Genomic DNA, 24669 nt, shown 5'->3' on the forward strand with positions numbered 1-24669 from the left:
GCAGTGGAGGCTTTACAAGTCCTTGTTGACAGTAATGCACCAAAGGACGCACGCCTTCTTTTTTGTCTTTGCATTTCACAGATCAGAATGAGGGCGTAGCACAACCACAACCACAGCATCTTGGATCTTGGGCGTCCTGAATTCTTAGCGAGATAAAGCCCACCAACCAAAAGCTACTTATATCACCTTGAAGTCGCCGCAAGCAAAGACCGCAAAATCATAATTCGAACTTCCTCGACTGAAAACGATCGGCTTCTCTCCCCCCTTCCTCTCTACTGCATGCCAAAGAAACGGGGCTGTCCGTGCCGTGCCGTGAGATCTTGTAGAAAAGTAGCTCACAGAGAGTAGCCAGGGCGGATTGGGGCGTGATCCAGCGGGGCTCGTCGGGCTGAATTTTGGGAAGACATGTGTGTGTACATACATACATGCTAAAGCACTACTGGTCAAGGGCAGGCAGGCAGCCAGCCTCCACGTGATGATTCTCAAGTGCTCTGGGATGTTTTAGTGCGCAAGCGATAGCTGTGAAAATAGCAGAGACAGCTGTGATTCGATCACTTCGAGAGTTCCGTTCCTTATCAGCATTTGATGGGTAATATAGACGACTGAGTCAACAATAGGTAAAGTAGAAAGAAAGATTAAGTTGCAACTTTGACTGGCATGTATTGATTACTATGCTCCTCGCCGTACTGTGTTCTCCCCCTCTCTACTGAGCTCCCCACGCACGGCAAAGCAAAAGGTAAGATAAAGGTTAAAATACATTCGGCAAACCTCTCTCGCACTCGGTCAAGTCATCCATCCAAAGATGATCGTTGCCGCACGCACGTGTAATCGAGGGTAGGTAGTAATGCAAGCTTCAATGCCTGTCCACCACAGTTCATTTACTCCTTTGACCTTTTCACCTCTCCCCTTCCCCACCATCTGGATCATGGCTATCGCTGTCCATCTGCCGCTTCGGAGTACGAGGACATGTCGGGTCAGACACGGTGGGAATGTAGGTCCAGTCGCTGTGGTCCAGGACTTCCCCACTAGAGTCGAACCCAGAGTTAGGCGGCAGGCACTACTCCTCCATAGCATCTCCCTCGTTCTCGGTCTCATACTCAAACTCCTCAGGCAGAGGCGCCTCTTCGGCGCCTTCCTCATCTTCGTCCACGGCTGTCAAGACACCAGCGGCAGCGGCTGCTCCAGCACCAGTTCCAGCAGCGAATTCACCAATGCCTCTAGCAGGAGTGACTGGCACAGCTGCTGGCTGGCTTTGTTGACCACCGATGCTTCGTACCGGAGGTACGTTAATCTTGCTGACGGTAAGAGGAATGGTCTCCTTTTCTTCCTCAGGTTGGGTGTCTAGCACAACCATGACACCACCAGTCACTGGCTTCTTGACGGGCTGGAAGCGCTTATCCGGGAATGAGATGTACTTCAGCTGACCAGGCAGGACACGGGACATGTTGTTGATGTCGTATCCGACCTTCTCCTTCTCGACCTTCTTCTTTTTCTCGGGCTTATCGGATTCAGCGACAGCGTCTCCCTCTTTCTTGTCGTCGCTGGGAGCAGGCTCGTCAGTTTCCATCTTGTCCTCGGGTTTCTCGACCTTCGGCGTGACAGGAGATTGAGTCGCTGTTGCGTCTAAGTCCATACTATCACCCTTCTCTGTCTTTTCTTGCTTTTCCTTCTTGGCTTGGCGACGCTTTGCTTGCGCCGTAGTCGAAAGAACAGCGGTCTTGACCTTTTCGGGAGCCTCATCTGTCTTTGCTGTTTGCTCGGGAGGGTAGTCGAACGTAGAAGGACGAGTGTTGCTGTGAAACTTGAAGACTGGCACATCCAGCTTCTGGTCTACACCAATGACAGCTGTGGGTGTGAAGGAGAGTGATAGCATGTGAGCCAGAGGGAACCAATACCAGTACTGCGTGAAAACAACAGCGCCGACGATACCGGGCATGTGAAGGTTGCCGGTCTGAGTCTGCAGCGAAATGGTGCAATTGCGACCACCAGCATCAATGATACCCATAGCCATAGCATCGCCAAACTTGCACATCGCATCCTCGTGGCGGTCTGAAACCATCTTGAGCATGGTCTTACGGATAGTACCGACCTTGGGGTTCATGACTTCGTTTTGCTGGACCATAACCATCGAAAGGGCGATCAGAGAACCCTGGCGGACAAAATCGGTAGGATCTTTGAGCATAGGCTCAAGTAGGTCAATAGCCTCGTCGAGGCCAGTGCCCGCGCACGAGATACCCAGGGCCATAGCAGCACCGTATCTGACGTGGGGGTTGTAAGATTCGGCAAGTAGCTCAACCATGCGCGGTACGCTAGTATGCTTGCGGAAGAGAATGAAGCCCAAGCTGAGGACTGCAATGCGGCGCACATCGTCACTGACATCGCTGACAGCAGTGTGGAGGAGCTTCCTGACCGCCTTATTGCTGCCGGTCCCGACATATGCCATGGCAATGGTCAGAATACCGCCATACCGTAAAACCGGATCAGCCTCGTTGAGAAGACCATTGATGAGCACATCGGCGCCTTCTTGACGACCGTACATGATCAACGCCATACCCATAGCGAGACCACGTACGATCTTCTCGTGCTGAGTTTCGCGAGCGTACTGGATCATGTCCTCGAGCGCTTTCATGTTACCAGATCCAAGCATGACAAGACCCATAGCAAGGCCAACGGCTTCGCCATTGATAGCTGAGTCGGTATATAGAACGCTCTTCAGGTCCTCATACAAAGACTCGTCACCCGAAGCCATGCCGGCAACACCCAGACCCAGGGCACCGCCGTGCTGGACGACTTCTTCGGTGGCGTCTTTGAACATCTTACGGATGAATTCAACTGCCTTGCCCTTGTGGTTCGCACAGACGAGACCATAAGCGTACAGAGAGCCACCTTGGCTGTATGGTGAGCCAGTCGCAGGGGCACCGCCAGCGTTCGATTTGGGAAGATAAGGGTTCAGCAGTCTGTCGACCTGGTTGACGTTGCCCTGATGTATGACTCCCAAAGCAGCAGTTGCGGTGAACTTGGACCAATTGACAGCCTTCCCAAGCCACTCTAGGTTCTGTCTGAAAAAGTCATCATTGGCGGTCTTTGCGTGCATGAAACCAGTGCATAACGTCACGGCGGTATGGTATATGGAGTTGCGGGCCTCTAAACTATCCTTGACCTTGTTCAGTACGGTTAGATCAACCCGGTTTGACTTATTGAGGAATTCGATGTTGAGGTGTATCGATTTGAGGCCGTCCAAGATATCGCGTATCGACTGAACGGCCTCTTTGATCTCAGGCTTAACTGAAGGCCTAGAGGGTGCGGCATCTTGAAGCTCCTGTTGCACTTGTTCTTGTGCTTGGGCGTCTGTGGAATCATATGGTGGGGGCGGGTCAGAGTCTTCAATGTCTTCCGGCGCCAGTGTGGACAGCTCTTCCCGCACCTTCCGCAGGAATTCCTGGGTGCTGTTGTCGTACAGATCAAAGGAAATCTGGTAGGCGACGGCAAGTGATCGAGCATCACCCTTTTCTACGAGCTGTTTCAGGATGTCAGAAGCCATCGAGTGTTGGTCCAGGTAGACAACACATTTGGCAATCGCAAAGTAGTCCGGTGATGGAATGTCGTTGAGCAGCTCAAGAATAAGCTTCAAGATCTCATTACGCAGCCCGCGTTCTTGGACAACGCTCATGCAGATCTCGAGAACGTACTCCATAAGTTCCTCGCCGTTCTTTGTCATTTCGCCATTCTCTTGCTGCTCGTCCTTCGCGGCTCGTAGTATGACTCTTCGTAGGATCTCAAGGTTACGGGCTTCAACGGCAATGCCGACGACCTGGCGATAACGTTTCTCTTGAAAGCATTTCTCGAATAAACGCTCGATTATGCCGTTAAGTTGCTTCTGAAGACCACGCTGCTGAATGATGGCTTCCGGAGTACCTTCCTCGCCCTCAATAGCGAGTCCTGGCTCGAATGACGCAGCGGTATTCTGTCTCGATAGTAGCGACTTTGAGGGCAGGGCTGATTGTGAGAAAGGCGTGACGGGCGATGTGAGGCCAGCGGAGAGCGTAGCGGCGCCATCGGCGGATTGTGAGAAAGCCGTGTCGAGTTCAGCCTCAGCCGCACTGGAAGCGGCGACGAGGGTTGGGTCTTTCGCAGCAGACAGAGCGATCCAGGTATCTACACATTTCGAGATGATGGTATCTTCGAACTCGCCAGGATTGTTCAACTGGAAGTATTTGCCCGCGCCGAGGGCGAAAGCCATGCTTTCATTGTAAGCTCCGAGATGATAGTAGACTTTTGCAGCGACAATGGCGGCCAGGTTGCGATCGGGGAAGGAGTCATCTTCGTAAAGAGCTTCGCTGTAGTTACATGATCAGCCTCTACTTGGTTTGCTCAGAACATGGTTAGCTTACATCTGGCCGACGGAGTTTGCAATCTCAGTCCATAGTAGATCGACCTGACCATCCAGCTCTTTCAGAGCAAACGATTGGAGTTCTGAATCAGGTTCGGATAGAAAGCCGACAAGGCCAGCAGCCGACACGAGGCCAGGCATGATTATGAGTGTGCGATTTGTTGCGTGGGATCAATCCGAGCGTGTGCAGATGGCGTTTGTTGACGGAAACCGAAGTTTGGAGACGAAGGGGCGCAGGCGCAGGTCAACAAGAGACCTTGCCGCGTTGTCGATGGTACACAAAGGAGAACCGGGGATTCCAAGTGATGAGGAAGATCTAATGTACAGTCAAGGTTGCAGATCGATGCAGAAAGGGTAAGATTCGGGATGAAGGAAAGTGGTGGAAGATGGCCAAAGGTCGCGCAGGCGAGAAGTTGAACGTGTCGCAAGCACACTGAAGGCAGCTGCATACTGACGCATTGCTTATCCAATGCCAAGCCCGGGCATCAATCCAGCCTCGCCAAGCAGATACTCAGCCTTGAGAGGAGACGATTGAGAGAGAAAGAGACCTTTGTTACCCACTACTTGCGATCCTCCTAGGGCAGTGCTTGCTAGACTTCGAAATGCCGAATTTCTGCGTCTGCTACATATGGTACAGTCATCTGTTCCGTGTCAAAGAAGAGGACAACAAGATCCCATGCCATATAAGCATGGGTAGGACCCGTGTAATAACCCAAACTCCGCGCTCGTTCAAAACAATTCCATTGCCCGTGGTAGCTCCTACATCCCCGGCGGCGGAGGCCGTGCCTGTACCGCATGAGTCGCGTGGCCAGCTAATATTCGAATATTATCCACGAAACCGCTGATGCACTTTTCGTACCTGTCTGACCGTTGCGCACGCGCATCGTCCAGCGCAGCCAGGAACGAGTCGTTGTTGATCTCGATCTCGACCTCATGGTCTTGATGATTCCCGTCGGGATGACTGATCTGCGTGAGATCGATCTGGTAATCCCGATGTTTGTACGATAGCCGATCCTTGAGTCGGTCGTTCGCTCTTTCGGTCTGGCGGTTCAGGTGCTCCTCTGGACCGTTCCAAGGCGATTCGAGACTAATTGACACGCGGTAGTCAAAAACGTCGTTCGGATTGTAGATCTCCAGATCCGCTACTCGAATCTTGATGATTTGCGCTGTCATTTCTTGTGTCTCCTTGCTGAACGTTTGTCGCACTTTGAGTCGATGATTCGGATTCATCCAGTGAGTCAGGTGCTGAAGAGCACCGCGCCCTTCTGTTGTAAGCTCATAGTACTCGTCCCATTCTCTCGTATGGGTGTAGTGCACCGGATGTCGTGCCGCGCCACGGTCGATCTCCTGTTTGGTCCACATGACAGTGTGGTTCAAAAACTCGTTCAGACCCTTGTGCGCCACCTGTCAATGGTTAGCAGAAACGCGAGGCAATTAGGAAATGAGACTCACTCCCGTCATGACACTGGTGTCAAACTTCGTCTTCAGGTTGGGGAATCCCATGCGATCGAAGATTGCCTCACTCAATACCGGGAGTCTGATTCTTTCACCTCCGTCAAGGTTCACAATATTTCCGAGCTTGGCCTCGATCTCAAAGACAGATCCCTTCGGTGGCATTCTGCTTCCTAGCTGCGACCAGATCCATTCGCATACCATGAAGACAAGGTCGTTCCTGGGCTTCTCGGGTAAGATTGAGTCGTCCATTGCCATAGGCGGTGGCTGCGGTCGCGCCGGCGGCGCCGCTGGCGCTTGTGCAGCGGCAGGTGGGGGTGCAGTATGGCCAATTCCATTTCTACCCTGCTCCGCTGGTGTCATCTCACGATTCATTGCCCTCCCGGCTAAATTGTTCCTTTGTGGTCGCGCGCGTGGCCCTCGTTCGTCCAATACCAGTCTCTTTTTCCGCGCTGATTGCGCCCAGATCGGCCTTCCTTCTCGTTTTATTCTTTTTATGGGCGGCATGACAGAAGGTGCGTTCGAAATGACACTAGCAGTCCGCTTCTTGCTGGGCATCTTGCTAGACGGAGGGCTGGGCTGAGGAGGAAGTGACGAGTGCGTGGACTGTGGAGTCATGCTTGCGGCGGGTCGTGCTCCTGGGCTGGGTCGTGACAATGGTTGGGCCCGTGCGTCCATCGATTGTACAGATTGCTGCTGTACTGGAGTGCTCATCATGCTGTTCGTGTACTGGTCGGCGATGTGTGGCGGACCTGGATGAGATGTGTGACTTGTGACTGAGCCGGCAGGAGATTGCTCATAAGGATAATTACCATGTGACGAGTTGCGCTGCGGAGGCGGTCTGGGGATGGTTTTCGGGCTGACACTCTCTGCACTCCGCTCTCTTTCTTGCCTCAGTCGCTCATCTTCAATCGACTGCGACCGCTGCACACTTGTTGATCGACCAGGATCTGGGTATGGCACATGAGACACACTCGGATCACGGCTGTGGGTAGATCCTCCCGATCCTATGGAGGCTCTACGCAAATGGTCGTCGCCTTGAGATGGTGGTCTCTGAGAGTGCATCGATGGTCTCGAGTGGTTGGGAGGAGGGGGCCCAAGTGGTGTAGTTGGCGTTTGCTGAGGATGTGGACGAGGCGGTGACATTTGATACGAGGGTGGTTGCGATGATCTTCCGTTTGCTTGTGGATAGTCCTCTCGAGTTGGCGGGCGCTGATTGATTACTCCCTGCTGCGGATATGGCTGGCCATAGACGAGTGACTGGCCCGAATAGTATTGCGATCCTGGGGTCGATGGAGGCATGCCAGCGGGAGACGGAGGGGGGTGGTGGCCTGGGGTGTAGACATTTTGCGGTGGGATACTATCGCGTCGCGGGGTGAATTGTTGTCCGGGCCCCGGACTGTGCGCATATAAACTGGCCGCGGAGTGAGCCCCAGCACTAGGAGTAGAGGCTGAATTGTGTTGTTGCGGTGACTGGGTAGGGAAATAGCTGCCTAGCGCACCCGTTCGCGCGTCCGGGGCGTAGGACGGGGTAGCATGAGGCGTCGGACGATCGAGAGGCGCATCATAGGAATTATGTTGATCGATTGGTCGCTCTGACACAGAGGTTGATGGAGTGTGCAGTCGAGGAGGAGGCTGTGGTCGAACGGCGGACTCATTCAGCATTGACTTGAGGTCCATTTCGCTTGCGAGAGGTGGCCTGCTGCCCCCATGCGACAGTGCAGTCTTCTGTCTCTAGATAGTCGTTGTAGACGGAAGCATGGGATGCGACATCACTATTAATGCTTGCTGCAGAGAAGAGAGTGGCGTTGAGGACAGAAAGGCTGCTGGTACATGGGTAGATGATTTTACAATTGTCTCGCGAGCGCGTCGAACTGGGGATTTGGCGCAAGGCTGTTCGCCAATGTAGGCCCTTGACCGCCGCTCCACCCAAAATTTCTACAGCGATAATGAGACCAAACCGTCACAGGAGCAAAGGCAGTGGGAAAAATTCAAATGCTATGATCAAAAGGAAAATGTCATATGTACTGATATGTGAGTATCGTCTGAATTGGTCTTGATGCTATAGGGTTGTTGCATCCGTGTTTCGCTCGGCTTGTACTTTAATGCTATGCTGTGCTATGCTGTATGGAACGCTCATCACTCAAGGAAAATACTTGAAGGGCAGCAACAGCATCATCATCCGCTTGCTGGCCGATCAGCGGGCGTCATCACGAGGCTCGACTCGTTCACTCCAGCTTGAGGCGAGAGTAGTGGGAGAGGAGGCGTGTGAGGCCGCGAAGTCATCTCAGCGACCGAAGTCATCTCAAGATGTCCAAGGCTGCGATTGCGGCGATGTTTGAGACTTCCGGGATCGACTGAACTAGACGTCCGGTCATCATCGTCGCCTTCTCGCCGATTATCGTTGCTCAGGCTTCGAGGACGCAAAAATTGAGGCTGAGGGCGTCCCCGGAGCCATCGTCCTCGACTCGCCCGACTTCGCTCTCGAGCAGCCATTGCTTCTGGCGAGAAATGTAGTCTTTCAACAATGTCCCGGATCCCTCTTTGGAGTGCAAGTTCGATGGCGACAGTGTTCTTAATGCGACAGACCTTCGGCCATGTCGCCCTCTCACCATCTCTCGTTGCTGCTAGCAGGTAGTCCGGTGTTGGATTGGCTACCATGGTAGCCAGCTCCATCCATCGTATCTTTGGCGATATGTTCAAGTCACCAGTGTACTGCTGGTTGAGGACCGCCGCCCATCGCCACGTTGAAGGAGGAAACCCAGCATCGGCTAGCTGCTGAGCACCGTGAGTCAAGGCGTCGTGGACGAAGCGCTTCAGGATCGATACATAGCCCGGATTGGGCTCACCGGTATTTGGTTGCTTGCCACAGAATTCTTCTTCCTTGGCCAAGAAGGGTCGAACATGCGGATTGACCTGCGCAGTGATGAACCACGACACATTGAACATGTCTTTAAGCATCCGCATGGGAATGTCATGATCCAAGGAGCCGTCGACGAAGGTCTGACTGACAGCACTCTCCATCCAAACCACCTCCTTCTTCGTTATAGGATCTTTTTGATAGATTGTGGCCTCGGGAAATATCGCCGGTACTGCACAGCTTGCACAAACGGCGGACCAGATCAAAACATCAGGAGAGGTGATGTAGTTGAGGATGCGCGGCTCCGGGCTGTGGGCCCTGGATACGCAGACGTTCAGGACTCTGTGGGTTTTGTTGTAGGCTTCCTGAAAGGTAAGATTTTTCAGCCAGTCCTTCATGACATGGCGCAGAAACGCCGGGTCAAAGAATCTGCCAGTCTGCCACCAGGTAGACAAACGGTTGCCGCACCAGCCGTACCACCTGGTACCAACTGGGTCGAAGACTGCTAGGTTGGATTTGGGAAAGCGCTGAAGAGTCTGTTCCATCTCCTCGTCTGTCGAGCTACAGACAATAGCTGCAACAATACTCCCAGCCGAGGTGCCTGAGATGATCACGGGAAGTAAGTTACACTCCCAAAGACACTTGGCGATACCAATGTGCTTCATCCCAAGCAAAGCACCACCCGAAAGGCACAGCGCTGTTCTCCCGTGGTAAACGAGAGCGTTCTGTAGAGCGTCGAGACTGTCCCTGATGTCGGACCGAGGTACATCATGGACCACGGACGTCTGGACCAGCATGTCGATGGCATTGACTGCTGTATAGTTGTATTCATCTATTAATCTCTTGGTGCCAAACCACGAGTGCTTGTACAGACGTAAGTTGTCCATCCCACCAAGTTCGCGATTCAGTGTGGCACGAATGACAAGGCTCATCTCCTTGCGGTCTCTGGGTGCAGCAGCATGTCGGAGGTTGTCGATCTGGGCCTCGATCATATGTGGCTTGTAGCCGGGTTCAATGCTGTCATACTCGTCCTTCCAGCGGTCATGGCCTTGGAGTTTATCGAGGGTATTTGTGCATTGCTCGTATTCGATGAGCGATTGCGCTTCTTCGGCTTCTTTCTTGAGCAATCTGGCTGCCGCGTGCTCTCCGTTGCGTTGTAAAAGATACTCGAGGTGTCTCGCATAAGAATCGGCCGTGGCCCTCCAGCATTTGAGCGGGGCGACGAGCTTGAAGCCGAGTGTGTAGAATTGCGCCGCGGCAAGGAAAATGCGGTTGTCGTAGGGCGAATAGTAGTCAGTCAGCGTAATGAGCAGTCCCATTTCGCCAGGAGCGATCCATGAGATTGGATTCTTGTAGTACTTGATCTGGTGTGATTGTTCTAGGTTTTGTTGCGTTGGCTGTAGGAATAGGTGTAGTGGACAGTGAAGAAGATCTATTGCGATAGTGGTGCAGACATCAATTGCGCGCGGGCCATGGAAGGAGCGACCATACCAGTAGCACGCGGTCCAGTGGAAAACGGGTACACACGAGGGCGAGGGTCAAAGCACAAACATGACGAAACAAGGGAGACTTCACTTTTGACCCAAGGTTGATCGCTGGCGAAATGCCGGCCACACTACCAAGTTAAGCTTGTCAGCTGGACAATTCCCATGGCTTCACCGTTAGCCATGGGGAAGGATGGAGCGAATGGCAGGTATGGGGAAGCGAAAACTCAGCAGCTGAGTTGTGTGGTCGTGTGGTCAAGTGAGGTCTCAAGAAAAAGGAAAAGGAAGCGCGGCGGCCAGGTACCGTGTGCCACAAAGCAACGATCGCCCACTTCTCGGGGTCGAGGGAATGTCCACATGTCCACATGTCACATGTCCACCTGTCTACATATCCACACGTGCACAAGTGTGGTGCATTGCCCACTCGCCAAACCACGCTGCTACGTGGCCGATAAATCCAACTGTCCCATGTACGAACACCGCCTGACGCACTACAGCTAGCCGTCGTCGACGCACTCGCCCGCAATACTGCCGTCACAACGTCAAGACGCAAGGCGATACGTAGTACAAAGGGCTGGTGATGCATATGCCACAAAGTCCGTTCACATGCTTGTACGGAGTATCTTGGAGAACGCCGTGTAACTTCCAGCTGTGCCTCTTTTCCCTTTTCGATTCTGGTCATGCTGCAGTCTCGTACGCTAAGGCTTTCCTTTGCTGTCATACTCGAGCGCGCTCATTGGACCCCGAATCTGTTCATGGCCGGCCGCTGACCACCGGCCGCTCGTCACCTGGTCTCGAGACCGCATACGATCAGTACCAGATCTTGCCGAAGCATATTCGGTGTCAGTGACGCTTCACAGGGCTCTCGTGCACGGATTGCTTCCGTCCCTCGCAAGTCATTCCCGCCACAGCCTCGTGCTGTTGGACAAGTTGGTGACGGCACTCTGACCGGTACGACCGGTAGACCAAGCTGGCTAGGTTTTCCCGTAACTAATTAGATATCGGCCTTCACCCTTTGGCGCCGCTCCCACGCTCTCGCACCTGACTTTGCTCTATAATTGCCAACCAGTCTTTGACACTGGACTGTAGCCGGCCCGTAGCCCCCTTCTCTGCCCAGAAGTGACCAGCTTCGTCAACTTCGTAAGAGGAGAATGTCGAACTGGCTTTCTGGTGGAGTTCATTCGCCCATTTCCCGAGCTTGGAGCTGGAAGTAAAGCCGTCTCTTCTGCCGTAAATGAAGCACGTCGGGTGGTCCGTGAACTTCTGGTCCCTATTCGAATTATCTTTAACAGCTATTCGTCCTGTTTTGGGATCTCGCTTCTCGAAGGTGGGCTTGGAGAACATGACAGTAAAACCAGAAATTGGTGGCAGAAGTGGTGAGATGAGCAGATACGCAACATCTGGCCGAACCACCTCCACTTGCTCGCCTTGGCGAGACGGTGGTGCAGTCGGCGTGCTTGGATACTGATCGCTGGATACGCGGGATCGCAACCGTTGCCGTGCCCGATCCAGGCTCCTTCTTACTCTGTCGCCGTCAAGGCTCCTGCGAGATGATTCTCGGCTGATTCTTCGGCTGGCGGCTTCCGAGTCATACCCGCCCATAGCGATTCCTCTTTTGGTTGGCGAGACAGGACCGGGAACGCGCAGACTGCTGCGTCCCCGTCCGATGGACCCATCCCGCAGCATCTCAAAGTATGCTCCCAGATCTCGAGCCGTCTTCTCAGCCCGGCTCTTGATTTCTGCCTCGGCCGAGTCCTCCGCAACGGCGTCAAACAGCTGAGACACAAATTCGGTTGGGGGTAGGCAAGATGCGATAAGAGATCCGTACGAGTACCCGCCGAGAATAAGCAACGGCGGACGACCTGTCGGCTTCTCCAATGAAGAGATTTCTGCGTCACGCTCTAAGGTGCTTATGCAGCACAGCATGAAGCCATAGAATGACACATAATCGGTGAGCTCGGGTCGTCCTGTCCAACTAGTCCGGCCAGCCGAGTCTCCAGCCCCTCTTTTCTTTGTCAGTCTATACCTACGACAGATCCGTGAGGACAGACCTGAAATTGAACGTGCCAACTGTAATGCCATTCTGCAAAAGGGTGCTGCCTACAGACCCTACGACCGGATCGTCATAGCAGCCACCAAGAGTCGCGTATGGATGTGCCAAAATCGCAAAAGCTCGTCCAAAGAGCTTACTGTTACTGAACCGTGGATAATATACACGACAGTCGAGTTCGAGATCATCGTGAACACTGGGGATGGTGAAGGCTGAGCTGGGTTTGGGTAAGGTCATGGCTCTGAGTGTCGGCAGAAACTGCCATGGCTGAACAAAGTATGGACTTATCTCCCCTCACATATCAGTCGCCATAGCCTCTGTCAACTTGGATGCTGTTAGTATTCGGCTCGTCGTCGGTACGTCAGCCGCAAATCGCAATAAGAAAAGGTGCTGCCTGCATAGAGATGTTCCGCGTAGTCGTCACTGCTGGCCGAAGCGAGGAAGAAAAGTGGGGTGTCCGCAATGGGATTAGCTCACCTCGAGCTCAATCCATGTAGTAGCAGCGACGGCAGATATGACGCCGCCGGTACCGAGAAGATGCGTAGAGCCTCCGTGTCGCAGGGTAGAGTCTCTCTAAGCCGGATCCGAGCCATCTGCAAGGCTCTCAGAGTCACGAATGCGGATAACGACACTTGAAGTCATATAGAAATGACCTTGCCAAGGCTTTTATTGCCCAACGAGCATTTACCCAAAGCCACCTGTATTCGAGACAAACAATCATCCAACAGATTCAGTCGAGTATACGATGGTAATGGCAGTAACTGACTGGAGTATTGGCCTTTTTATCCAATCTAGCACCTTTAGAGCAACCAATTCTGCTGCCTATTCAGGCTTCCATACCCCGTCTATACATGTCTCGTCTTAACATATCCTGCTCAGAGAATTGACAGGCTACCAACAGGACGCGGGCACCGGATCTAGGAGAAGCAGTTTTCCACGACAGATGCTCTCACATTCCGATTGTAGGTTGAGGAGTGCCACTTTATTCAGCCGGTTCGAGGTCATGCTGCACTTTCCGCAAAGCTTATACCTCACAGCTTTCTCTTCCACCAAGATAGGTCCTGAGATCGTCATGGCCGTAAGGGATGGCCAATCAATGTTTGCATTTGAGAGCCAGTATGTCTGTTGTACATGCCGAGGAGTTCTCAGTTCCTGTTTCTTTCACAGGTAGCAAAACTTCCTGCTCGAGGCTCAGTCTGCCCTGTTGACCGCATTTTGGCGGTAAGTAGTGTGAAAAGTCGCATTGGACCAGTGTAGGCCGCAGGACCTCAGCTACCGGCTCTCCGCAACACCCGCTGGACGCTAGGAACCCTCGATAGCTGATACGCACCCGCAATAGCCGGGATCAATAGACCTGTGGCAAGGGTAGTCTTGAGGACCTTCTCTTGATGCTTCGATCTCTCGATAACTTCGCTGTACGGAAGGTTGCTAAAGCTGACCCGCGAATATTGCGTTGCCCAGCCCATACTAGGGCAGTAATGATATAACGTCTCCTCAATATACTTTCTGAGCTTGTAGAATTGGGAGGTCACTGACGACCGCATTTCAACGTAATTTATTAGGGCCAGATCCGCAATTGCGTGGGCATCTTTGGTCCGCCTTGTGGTGTACGACGATAGAGCATCGCCAATGCTCCTATGTGAGTCCAGCACTGAGAAGAGAGTTCGCACGGATTCGAGGCCTGCATTCATACCTTGCCCGTAGAATGGCACCATAGCATTGGCAGCGTCACCAACAATGACTGCAGAGTCGGCGTAGTGGTGTGGAGCACACTTGATATTGATTAGTGGTAGATGAGGGTTGCGCCGAAATTGTGTGCTGAGCTCGTCGGGAGAGATGTGGTCGGTAACACTGGGAAAGTGGCGATCAAAGAAGGTAACGAGCTCACCATCAGCGCCTTGCTCGAGGGCTGTGAAAGTTGACACTGGGGCAAATAGCGTACAAGTGAAACTCTTGTCAAGATTCGGAAGCGCGATGAACATGAAGCTGCCGCCGGGCCAGATATGTAAATGGTTTGGGGAGATGCGGAAGTCACCTGAGTCGCTTGGCGGCATGCTGAATTCGCACCACAGGCAGTCGATATATGTCTGCTCGTAGTCCATGCGAGCAAATTTCATCATGTGGTACCTTGTGGAGGAATGGGCGCCGTCCGCCCCAATCATGAGATCGAAATTGATCTCTATCTCTTGGGCTCGACGGCCCGCCACAGCGTCTTTATCGGTCTGGATCTCAAACCAGGCTTTCTTGCGGCGAAAATCGGCGCCCGTAAGCTTGTGCTGGAAGTTGAGCTTGACATTAGGAAGCTTGGTCAATTCATTGATAAGGACTTTATTGAGGAGGCCGCGATCGACGGATCGTTGGAAGCGGCCATGGACATCGTATTGCTGAGAGTCCTCAATGGTGTTCCCTAAAGCATTGCGATAGTGAACCATCCTAGAGTGCATGGGAATCGTCTCTTTGAGGACTTCCTCAAGCAGCGCGCTATTGCCTGAGGAACGAAGGGCATTGATCCCCCGCTCGGACAAGGCTAGATTGATGGATTTGGTGAAGTTCAACGGCGAAGTAGTAGAGTCCCTTAGGTCTAGCATTCGTCAGATTCGAGAGCTGCATCGTGAAAAAGTTGGGTGGCGTCAGAGGACAATTGAGACGCACCAGTTCTCAATTCGTAGACTTCTACATCGTCGCCTCGTGTGGCGGCATACAATGCTGCTAAGGCACCGACTGGGCCAGCACCGATCACAGCGATCTTGCGTGGCGCCATTTCCACACACAAGGCCGATGTCCAACAGATCGATGCTGGCAGAAGACGAAGTAAGGCTCGCTCCGAAAGATGACAAAACCCATCCGGCCCACCGGACGAGCAAAGTGATGCCGTGACTTGCGTGTTCGGAGCCTAGAGTCATTAGTCATTCATTATGTCAGCCAAGCGAAAAGGATTTCATTCGCCGACCGCCGAAGCCAAGCCAAAGTGCCGACCGCGACTGCAAATGTTCGGGCGTGCCTCGCTGGTGGTGGGCTGCCTTGCTAGAACTACGCACGGCACTTCGAGCAGTGAACATATGATAATTCTGCACTAGCTTTGTCAAAACTTGCCTCCTCGACAATCCCAATACGTGTCTGAAACTGCCAGCGAGCAGATTACCCCCCAACCACTGACGAAAACCGGCGTTGAGATCTCTACAGTTTCCACCACTGAAGTCATTTCACCATGGACCAAGCGGCAGAGCAGCCACGGAAGTGTCCCGGGCTCAACTGCGAGAACGACGCGAGCACATTGCAATGTCCGAAATGTAGGGACATGGGAGTTGACAGCTTCTTCTGTTCACAAGACTGCTTCAAGCGGAGTTGGGTAGGCAACCTTGGTCTGTCTCAGACTGGCAATTGGCGGCTGGCATGATGCTTACAGATAGCCTAGACCGAACATAAACAACTGCACAAAAGTAAGAACCCTTTGGCGAACATCCTCGCCCCAGGCGTCGTTTCTAAGGTCGATCCAGAAACCGGCCATTTCAATCCGTTCCCCACCTATCCCTTCACAGGCGCTTTGAGACCTGTGTATCCTCTGTCGGAGAAGAGAATCATCCCCAAGTCGATACCGCATCCAGAATGGTCACAGACGGGCATGCCGAATTATCCCTACGTCAAGAGAAACAACATTACCATCTTGGATGAGAAGGGCATAGCAGCCATGCGCAAGGTCTGCCGTCTCTCCAGAGAAGTTCTCGATATTGCCGCCGCCGCCCTCAAGCCTGGCATCACAACCGATCAGATTGACGAGATCGTGCACCGAGCTTGCATAGAGCGGAACGTAAGATCTACCACAGTTGACCATAATCTCTTTGCTGACGTTGTGTAGGCGTACCCTTCTCCCCTTAATTACAACCACTTCCCAAAATCACACTGCTCTTCGGTGAACGAGGTCATCTGCCACGGCATCCCAGATCAACGGCCTCTTCAAGATGGCGACATTGTTAATCTCGACATCTCTCTTTTTCACGAGGGCTATCATGGTGACCTGAACGAAACATATTATGTCGGCGAGACGGCGCGGGCCAATCCTGACAACGTACGCCTCGTTGAGACCACTCGACAGTGTCTCGAGAAGGCAATCGCGCACGTCAAGCCCGGTGTTGCAATCAAGGAATTTGGTGACATAATCGAGAAACACGCCAAGACGCAGAATCTAGGTGTCATTAAGACGTATGTCGGGCACGGTATCAACACGTTGTTCCACTGTGCACCGAACGTGCCACACTATGCGAAAAACAAGGGAGTCGGGAAGTGCAGGGCGGGTATGACGTTCACAATCGAACCAATGATCAGCCTGGGCAACTATAAGGACAAGACTTGGCCGGACGACTGGACGAGTGTCACGGTCGATGGTAGCCGGTCGGCCCAGTTTGAGCATACACTGCTGGTGACTGAGGACGGCGTTGAAGTATTGACAGCACGACTGCCTGATTCACCCGGTCAACCGATCCCGTTCCCGCCTGAAGCGGTTACCAATGGCGAGGGACCGAAGTGAGCTTAAGGCTCCCTAGAAGCCGGCCATTCTCGAGCGCAACAGCTGGACATCGACATACTGCTGAACACCTGCCATCTAGACGCTTGCAGGGCACCAACTCAAAGGTGTCTGCAAGATAGGGCGTATCTTCTTCCTCGCCAGGCCATTCAAAAATATACGTTCGCATAAAAAGTCAAACCACGACCTTTCCAATGCCATTCAAGACATCATCCGTGGCCAGATGGCTTCAATGTTGATAATAATCTTGTGCATAAAGGGAGGACTATCTGACATAAGAAATCATCACAACCGGAGATCCGAAAATGAACCTGCCAGCTTTGCACCTGCTGCCGTCTGCATAGCCTGAGTGGAGCCTACCTCCGTTGCTGAACTGCATTGAGTCTTCATAGGATTGCTATGTCTAGATATTGTTTATATACTGTCTGTTGAAACGAGTCAGTCATCAAGCACAAAGAGCCAGCCTTTGGTAGGCTTGAGTCTTTCCAACACTCCTGCGATCCTATACCGTGACGCAAAAAAGCCCCAACGCCGTGCTTCCGCCTTCCCCAACAACAAGCTATTGTGCTCTTCAATCCACACTGGACGCACAGATGGCCCTCAAGAGCTATGTAGCTCGATACATTCTTGATACTTTGACTGACCTTCCGTCGGTCTCCGGCTTTTATATTCGGACAAGGACTCACTAGCCTCCTTTGTCGCAGACACGTTGAGACGAACTGGCTCGGGACGAAGACACAGTCTCATGAGACACATCGTAGCAGTTTGACACTTGTGCAAAAAATATCGTACATGATGTCCATCTGCAGACTGCAACCTCTACTAGACTCGAGATGTGCTCAGGTACCGAAACGTCCGCGCTAACCGTCTTCTGGGTTAGCACCAGGCAGTGAATATCTCCCATCCCCCCCGGAGGTGACAACAGGCGCTGTGCTGAACCTGAGCGTAGATGTAGAAACACGTTAGCCTCTCCCACCACTGCGTACATACCGTCTCAGAAACCAGAAACCAGACTAGATGGCCATTTATTCGTGGCTTAGCTATGGTAAGGAGAGAGCGTTGCTTGACATCCGCACGGGGGTGCTGGTTCGCGTCCATAGTAGAAGATCTGGCATGTATCGCTTACTGGGGGAATATAATCTTGTTACAATAGTCCGATACGCGTTGCTCAACCGACGGGATTGCCAGCGCCTGCTGGGCCCGTCACTTGTGCCGCATAGGTCCTTGACCCAAGCCAAGGTCCACATGAGCCTTGGCTCGCGAGTCTCAGGAGTGTCAGAACTCATGGTCGCCGACGAGCTGACGAAGCAACTCAGGCAGCAGCTGTATTCATCTATTGAGAGAAGCATGCGAGTTTCAGGGCAGTGTTTATGCAAAGCCCAAATCGAGCGTAAAGAATGCGAGGAGGAGCCGTCGATACCAAGTCAGGGCGCCTGCACGTCCCGATGCAGGAGGTTTTTTGCGAAATGCGCCTGCACCCAAGCGCAGAAATGTTTTTGCGAGACGCGCCTACACCAAGCGCAGAGAATGTTTTATATCAGTGCGCGGCCGGCATAGCCACCCTCAAGACTGAAAACGGTGCAACAATGGAGCACTCTCGCGATCGCCCGCGTTGCACTACCCTAAATTTACGTTAAGGGGGAGCCGCCCGAGTCCAATAGAGGCAGCCCCCGTTAAGGCCAAGCCCGCCATCGTCTCCTCAAGTGACGTCTCCGAAGTCTCGCAAAAATCCTCCCCAAAAGGAGCAGCTGGGCACGCGACGCAGATAGCCTCTCGAGAGCTGAACAGTGGTTCCTTTTATACTTTGTTCCTTCCACTCGAATGATTGTTCTTTTGAGTACATCCTCTTTCTGTTGTTAGTCAGTTGCATAGCTTGCGCAACCCGTGCAATATGGGCCGGGGTATGTTGGTACACACCGGAATCTCCTATGCCCTTGACTGGGTTGTGATAATGTGAGAATCTATGCATCTCAGAGTTATGGGGGAAGAAACTGACGAAAGCAGAGCATTCGCCGCAGGGGGAGGTTACCTGGGTAAGGTCAGGGGATTCCGCCGCCCGTTCTCGCTCGCAGATCGCGCCATTGCCTATCCTCTCAAGCCCGATATTGTCACGTTAGAGGAAGCCGCCATTGCATGCTTCCTTGGACCCGCGATCATCATATTGGTCCTCGCATTTGTACTACCCAGTATTCGGCGACCTGATCAGAAGCGAGTGTATTCGTCGTGGCGGGACAAGTTCTGGGACGCCAATGCTGGATGGATGGGATTGGGTGTCAGCCTTGCGGCGACGCTCTTCATCACCTCCGGCCTCAAGGCAGTCGTGGGGAAGCCTCGACCCAATCTCCTAGCCATTTGTAACGCGGATATCGAAAATCTCGGGAATTTCGTCGTGGGTGGCTCCGGAAGCGAAATCGAGTCCGACGCACCGGCAATGGTTACATACGAGATATGTCGGCCGACCGATCTTGATCTTTTCAACGATGCCTTTTTCGCATTTCCCTCGGGACACTCGTCGATGTCATGGGCCGGTCTACTGTATCTGTCATTATGGCTGTGCATGAAGCTCTCGGTCGTCTTGCCATATCTCGGTCAGCATATGCCGGTGCCGGATAAATCAACAGAGGATGTGGACGTCGTGAGCTATTACCACGAGAGGAGAAGCGCCCCGCCTCTGTGGAAAGTCACAATTGCTATGATCCCGATCGGTGTGGCCTTGTTCATCTGCGCCAGTCGCTACGCAGACTTCCATCACGCCGGAATCGATATCTTTGCAGGATGTGTGATCGGGATTATCTGCGCATACACTGCCTTTCGACTGTATCACCTACCGGTGCAGAGAGGATACGGGTTGGCTTGGGGCCCAAGAGACGAGGAAAACGCGTATTTAGGCGACATGCCCTGGAATCATCGCCTCACCAGAAGATCGCCATTCAACACCGGCGATGAAGAGGCAGGTCACCATCACGCGAGACCGTCGACATCGGCAGAGGGGATGCTCGAGTACGGGGGCGGCCGTGGATCTCCGCAGTATCCTATGCAAACATTCCATTCTCCGCTGGAATCAAGGTGAAAGCGCGTCCGGGGGTTTGATTAGAAGCCGAGCTTCGTAGACACAGGCTCGAGCAGATTGTGCTGTTTGGAGATTCGTATCCTGCGCACAAACGATGAATAAACAACCATTGAAAGAACATGCTAGCTCAAGGCGAGTCGGACACAGGCATTTTAGACTGGCCAGCAACAGAGTATGAATAATACTGCCTCTGTCAGCTCGAGCACACCTGCCATGGCCGTAGTCGGTTAGTTCGGCGCTCGGCTAACCTTCCTTGCTGAGTTGAATCTTTCTGCGCGTCGGTTCTCCACAAGTAGTACTTTGATGCACCTACCTGAATCTCGGACTCACACACAACGACAATGCACCAAACATGTCGGTGGAGGGTCTGCGAAGACCAGTCATTCTGTCTGTCTCCATCGCAACCGCCATAGCAGCCGCCTATCTGCTATATCAAACCTACAATAAGACTGAAGAGGCGGAATCCCAGGCCCTGCACCGCAGCAACGCTGTCCGCCGACCCAGACGGCGGCGCGCGCAAGCAGATCTACATCGGGCAAGAGAAGGTGATCATGGCTCACAGCATGCTCAAGGACGAATGCCTCAGGGGTTGAGACCCATCGTTTTGGCTGACACACGACTTGAAGAGGCTCGTCGTTTGGAGAATGTATCCTTTGGTACCTACCAGAACCATAACCTATTACTTGGTAGGCTCATACCAGAAGACATTTCTCTCGAGCTGAATCCTACAACTCTCGAGACTTTGTACACCAATGTCGCCTCACTGGCCCCAGACTTGGCCAGCCACCAATTACGTTCCCTTAGGCAGCATGTCGATGCCATGTTCGTACGAGAGTTCGTACGAGGTATCTGGGCAGACGGTGAACAGATCAGTGTTGCCGATAGAACAAGCCTGCAGTCGTCATTGCAAGAGTTTGGACTTGATCGAGGCCTGGTCAGGACGGTCGTCGATGGGTTCAACACTGGCCGTCCGTTGTTCTCAGAGGAGTGGGACAGCGAGACACACTATACCGATCTCCGACCAGACGACCTGGTGCAAGCCGATGGCGTGCTTGACGATCCAATGTCTCTGGATGAACCCAACATCAACCTAGACGATGAAGACAATGAGGAACGAGGCCACAACATGCTCAACCTATTGTATCACATTGCTCAGGAGCAAGCCAAGAGGAACGGCTATGTGCACCGTGGCGTCGAATGCAATGGCTGTGGTGCGTGTCCTATCTTAGGTGTTCGCTACCATTGTGCAAATTGTTTTGATTACGATCTTTGCGAAACTTGCGAGGCAAAAGAGGTGCATATCCGAACGCACGTTTTTTACAAGGTGCGCATTCCTGCTCCCTCACGCGGCCAGATTAAGCAAGTGACGCCAAAGTGGTATCCTGGCAATCCAAACGCATTCCCGCAGAATCTCCCGAAACCAATCATGGACCGACTGAAGAGCGATACGGGTCTTGACAATCCCGAAATACAAGGTCTATATGATCAATACAAATGTATTGCAGGACACGAGCATCCTACAGATCCGTCACACCTGGGCATGGCCATCGACCGTAAGGCCTTTGACATGTATTTTATTCCAATTCCTTCCAATCGCCCAGCTCCAGCGAACCTCATTTACGACCGTATCTTCGCTTTCTACGATGCCAACGACGACGGGTTCATCGATTTTATGGAGTTTATCAAAGGTATCACGAAGCTTAACGACAAGTCCCTTGCGGCAAAGTTGAGACGGCTGTTCGATGGCTATGACCTTGACGGCGACGGATACGTATCCCGGAAAGATTTCCTTCGAATGTTTCGAGCGTACTACGACTTGAGTACGCAACTGAATCGTGAAATGCTTCACCGCAACGAAGATATGGACCTCGATGATGAGATACGCGAGACCATTCAGGGAAGCCATCCAATCAGCGCTGCCTTTGGTGGCAATCTGCTGTTCGGCCATTTGTCACGCCCGGGAGAAGATAAGGACGCCGGCTTCGACGGCGATCTAGACATTGTGAATCCTCCATACGGAGTTCTTCAAGACGATTTGGATATGACTGGCGACCGGGCGCGAGCGGTGGGTGACGCCGCAACGGGAAATCGATCGCGGCACCATCCATTTAGGACGTTCAGATCAGACCCTCCACAAGACGAACAACTTATGCATGTTCCACACCAAAGCAATGTGGAGTTGTTAGGTATTCAGCACGCGGACGACGCGAGTGAAGATGAAATTTCAGGTCCAGACCCTCCTTTTCAGACGTACGGCTGGCCTCCGTTACTGACACCTGAACCCCAAGACATCAGCAGTGCGCTTGGCGCGGATATTCCTATTGAGGATATCACGGATCCAGTTGATAGGTCCCGGGTCTTCTTTGCCCAGTCACAACGACTTGACGCCGAGTCCGATAATCTTGATGCGTATAAGAGGCAGCAAGCTGTGCATGATCGTTGGCGGCGACGTCAGTTCTATGTTGATGAAGAGGAAGGTATGAAGAGACCGGTCGGGTATGCAGAGCCTGATAGCTCAGAAGACGAGAGTGATGATCCGCCTCCTGAAACAATCGACAGTCCCAGAAGACAGTCGATGCGCTCACGGTCGTCGTCGAAGGTCAGATTCGATGATAGCGCAATTGATACTGATTATGAGACACGGTCCAACGCCTCATCGAGGAGTATCCCTCAGAATGAACGCTGGGGAGGTTACGAGCTCTCTAGGCCTACCACAGATGTTGGCGGAGATGTGCTCTATGAGGCCGTTCAGCAGGGCTTTAATGAGCTCCTTGACTGTCTCTTCAAACCTACGGAAAACTTAGGCCTCGAGGCCCAAAGTACACGGAATCAACGTGCCCTCTGGAGCGTTGCCCTGGATGCATATGCCAAAGAACGTCGGGAGTTGGATGATGAACGCGCCGAAGCGCTGGTTCAAGCCGACAAAATACGGACCGACGAGCTTCTCAAAGCTGCCTCGGAGGACCCTGAGTTGTTCCAGCTGAGCCTGACTGGCGAAGGCTCAGACTCTCCCAGAGCCAGAGAAGCCGCTTCCCAGATCCAAGCCCAGATCAACGAAGCCATCCAGAATGTCAATGCTGCATCAGCTCTGTCCCGAGACGTCACGCCGGACCCACCTCGCGCACCTGCATCGACGTCCGAAAAGGAGACAGACTACCACGATCCCACACTACCGCAGTTCCGCCCCAACGCCATCGAGATCGAGCCTCCCCTGCCTGACACTGCCTCAGAACCTCCCCTATCTCCTCCGACGAGAAGTACCCTCGCCCGCTGGCTTCGCCACCGCCGCATTGACGAGGAGTCCGAAACACGCGGCGGTAGTGGCCGGCTCTCGTTCATCGAGTTCCGAAAATTGATCGAAGCCCAGGTCAAGAAGGAGCGATCCGACGCCAAAGGCAAGCCTGTGAATGGCGGCGTGAAAGAGACGGAGCGCATCGTTGGTGCTAGCGCCCAGGGCGATGACTTAGATCCCGAGTACTGGGAGAAGAGCGCGGACCTGGGCAGGCTCGCGTTCTTGTGTACGTGGTTGGAAATGGCGAGCTTCTGAACGTCCAATGCCAGGACAATAATTGGCGCTCACAGCCTCTTGGACCGTGGATGGCCTTGCTGCGAATTTATGGTTGCGGTTTTTTGGATTGTCGCGTCCCAGCGTTCAAGATATCCAGCTTTGGGAGCGTTCACACAGATCAAGCATCGATGTTGGCAATCGGCATATGATATAGGTGTACGAATCAGCATAATGAATTTGGTATACTAGTGCTGTGCTGGGGCCTGCCTGCCTGTATGTATCTACTAGGGCAAGAACAGGCGGGGTGTGGTTGGCTTTTCGGTGAGAGATGAGTAGCTGCTGGGTTACGATGAGTTGTACAAGTGTATATATATAGTATAAATCCATTGTCTATGGATGAATGACCATCGAGGACGACACGATTGAAGACTGTTAAGCACGCTTTCCAGTGGGTTTGTTTTGGTTCATTGTCTTGCTTGCTCGTTGGCCCGCTTGGTCTTTGCCATTAGCAGCAGCTGCTGCTGCTGCCGCTGAGAGACATGTTCGCGTCTGACACGCTATTCGGTGCTGTTCGGTGCTAATCTGTGCTGTCGGGTGTCAGGTGTTCGTGTTGTAGGTAGTAAGTCATGTACCCAACGCAGGAGCACGCAGCGGGAGGCGGGTCAGATTCTTCTCTTGGGTCATCATCCTGCACTTGTAGGTCCAGCACGGCTTGTCACGTTCACGGTCGAAGCATGAGGGTACGGACATCATTTCCTCGGTGACAAGAGAGATGCGTATGGTCGTTGACATAAGAAATTGCAACTCTGTAAGTAGGACGGGTCGCCTCCGGTATGGGATGGGCTGCCTGCTGTATGTATGGTTGCAACACGTCCGAGCAGGACGGATGGTGAGGAGACTGACCGCTGACCGGGCGAGAATGATCAATGAGGGGTGCCTACCTATTCGCAATTAGAAGGGACGGCATTTGAGTGAGACTGTTGCCTCCTGGCCCGTCGCAGTGCAGCACCTGCCAGCGGGCATTCGGCCTATACCGTAGTGGAGAGGCAGTAGTTTCGAGACCCACGATGGCGAGGCTCCTCACCCGAGAAGCGCCTTTCTTTGAGGCTAGATTGACAAGAGTGTCCCGCTCAATTCAGGGAACATTCTAAGAGAGCATAAGTTGGCATAGCCTGAATGCGAACTAGCGGTTCGACAAATATGTCGAAGGTGGTGCTGACCCGCCCCGGTCTCCTCCAGAAGCCGCATTGACTGGTCTCCGGGTTCGTGGGGGGTGAGGGTGAGGCGGGTAGCGCAGGGCGTTAGAGCACTGGGGATTGGGCCCGCTCCTGAC

General features: G+C 53.1%; 9 protein-coding genes across 9 annotated transcripts; 3 read left to right on the plus strand and 6 right to left on the minus strand.

The window, feature by feature from the left end:
* Positions 1 to 1057: 1057 nt before the first annotated feature.
* Positions 1058 to 4531, minus strand: HMPREF1541_06602 (uncharacterized protein; the record flags this gene model as incomplete). The annotated part of the gene is made up of 2 exons (XM_008720932.1): positions 1058 to 4337; positions 4392 to 4531. The coding sequence occupies 2 exons, from the start codon at positions 4529 to 4531 to the stop codon at positions 1058 to 1060; spliced, it is 3420 nt and encodes a 1139-aa protein (XP_008719154.1).
* A 618-nt stretch (positions 4532 to 5149) lies between these two features.
* On the minus strand, positions 5150 to 6217 carry HMPREF1541_06603 (uncharacterized protein; the record flags this gene model as incomplete). Its single annotated transcript, XM_008720933.1, has 2 exons — positions 5150 to 5794; positions 5843 to 6217. 2 exons carry the CDS (start codon positions 6215 to 6217, stop codon positions 5150 to 5152), a joined length of 1020 nt encoding a protein of 339 aa, XP_008719155.1.
* An 845-nt stretch (positions 6218 to 7062) lies between these two features.
* On the minus strand, positions 7063 to 7251 carry HMPREF1541_06604 (uncharacterized protein; the record flags this gene model as incomplete). The annotated part of the gene is made up of 1 exon (XM_008720934.1): positions 7063 to 7251. The coding sequence occupies one exon, from the start codon at positions 7249 to 7251 to the stop codon at positions 7063 to 7065; it is 189 nt and encodes a 62-aa protein (XP_008719156.1).
* A 769-nt stretch (positions 7252 to 8020) lies between these two features.
* HMPREF1541_06605 (uncharacterized protein) lies at positions 8021 to 10021 on the minus strand (the record flags this gene model as incomplete). The annotated part of the gene is made up of 1 exon (XM_008720935.1): positions 8021 to 10021. The coding sequence occupies one exon, from the start codon at positions 10019 to 10021 to the stop codon at positions 8021 to 8023; it is 2001 nt and encodes a 666-aa protein (XP_008719157.1).
* Positions 10022 to 11194: 1173 nt separating this feature from the next.
* HMPREF1541_06606 (uncharacterized protein) lies at positions 11195 to 12473 on the minus strand (the record flags this gene model as incomplete). Its single annotated transcript, XM_008720936.1, has 2 exons — positions 11195 to 12191; positions 12238 to 12473. 2 exons carry the CDS (start codon positions 12471 to 12473, stop codon positions 11195 to 11197), a joined length of 1233 nt encoding a protein of 410 aa, XP_008719158.1.
* A 1031-nt stretch (positions 12474 to 13504) lies between these two features.
* On the minus strand, positions 13505 to 14997 carry HMPREF1541_06607 (uncharacterized protein; the record flags this gene model as incomplete). The annotated part of the gene is made up of 2 exons (XM_008720937.1): positions 13505 to 14817; positions 14889 to 14997. 2 exons carry the CDS (start codon positions 14995 to 14997, stop codon positions 13505 to 13507), a joined length of 1422 nt encoding a protein of 473 aa, XP_008719159.1.
* A 447-nt stretch (positions 14998 to 15444) lies between these two features.
* Positions 15445 to 16761, plus strand: HMPREF1541_06608 (methionine aminopeptidase, type I; the record flags this gene model as incomplete). The annotated part of the gene is made up of 3 exons (XM_008720938.1): positions 15445 to 15585; positions 15652 to 16044; positions 16093 to 16761. 3 exons carry the CDS (start codon positions 15445 to 15447, stop codon positions 16759 to 16761), a joined length of 1203 nt encoding a protein of 400 aa, XP_008719160.1.
* Positions 16762 to 18649: 1888 nt separating this feature from the next.
* Positions 18650 to 19828, plus strand: HMPREF1541_06609 (uncharacterized protein; the record flags this gene model as incomplete). The annotated part of the gene is made up of 2 exons (XM_008720939.1): positions 18650 to 18711; positions 18763 to 19828. 2 exons carry the CDS (start codon positions 18650 to 18652, stop codon positions 19826 to 19828), a joined length of 1128 nt encoding a protein of 375 aa, XP_008719161.1.
* Positions 19829 to 20180: 352 nt separating this feature from the next.
* Positions 20181 to 23375, plus strand: HMPREF1541_06610 (uncharacterized protein; the record flags this gene model as incomplete). Its single annotated transcript, XM_008720940.1, has 1 exon — positions 20181 to 23375. The coding sequence occupies one exon, from the start codon at positions 20181 to 20183 to the stop codon at positions 23373 to 23375; it is 3195 nt and encodes a 1064-aa protein (XP_008719162.1).
* Between the last annotated feature and the right edge of the window lie 1294 nt (positions 23376 to 24669).

This window comes from Cyphellophora europaea (genome assembly GCF_000365145.1).
Source record: "Cyphellophora europaea CBS 101466 unplaced genomic scaffold supercont1.6, whole genome shotgun sequence".
Lineage (NCBI taxonomy): Eukaryota > Fungi > Ascomycota > Eurotiomycetes > Chaetothyriales > Cyphellophoraceae > Cyphellophora > Cyphellophora europaea.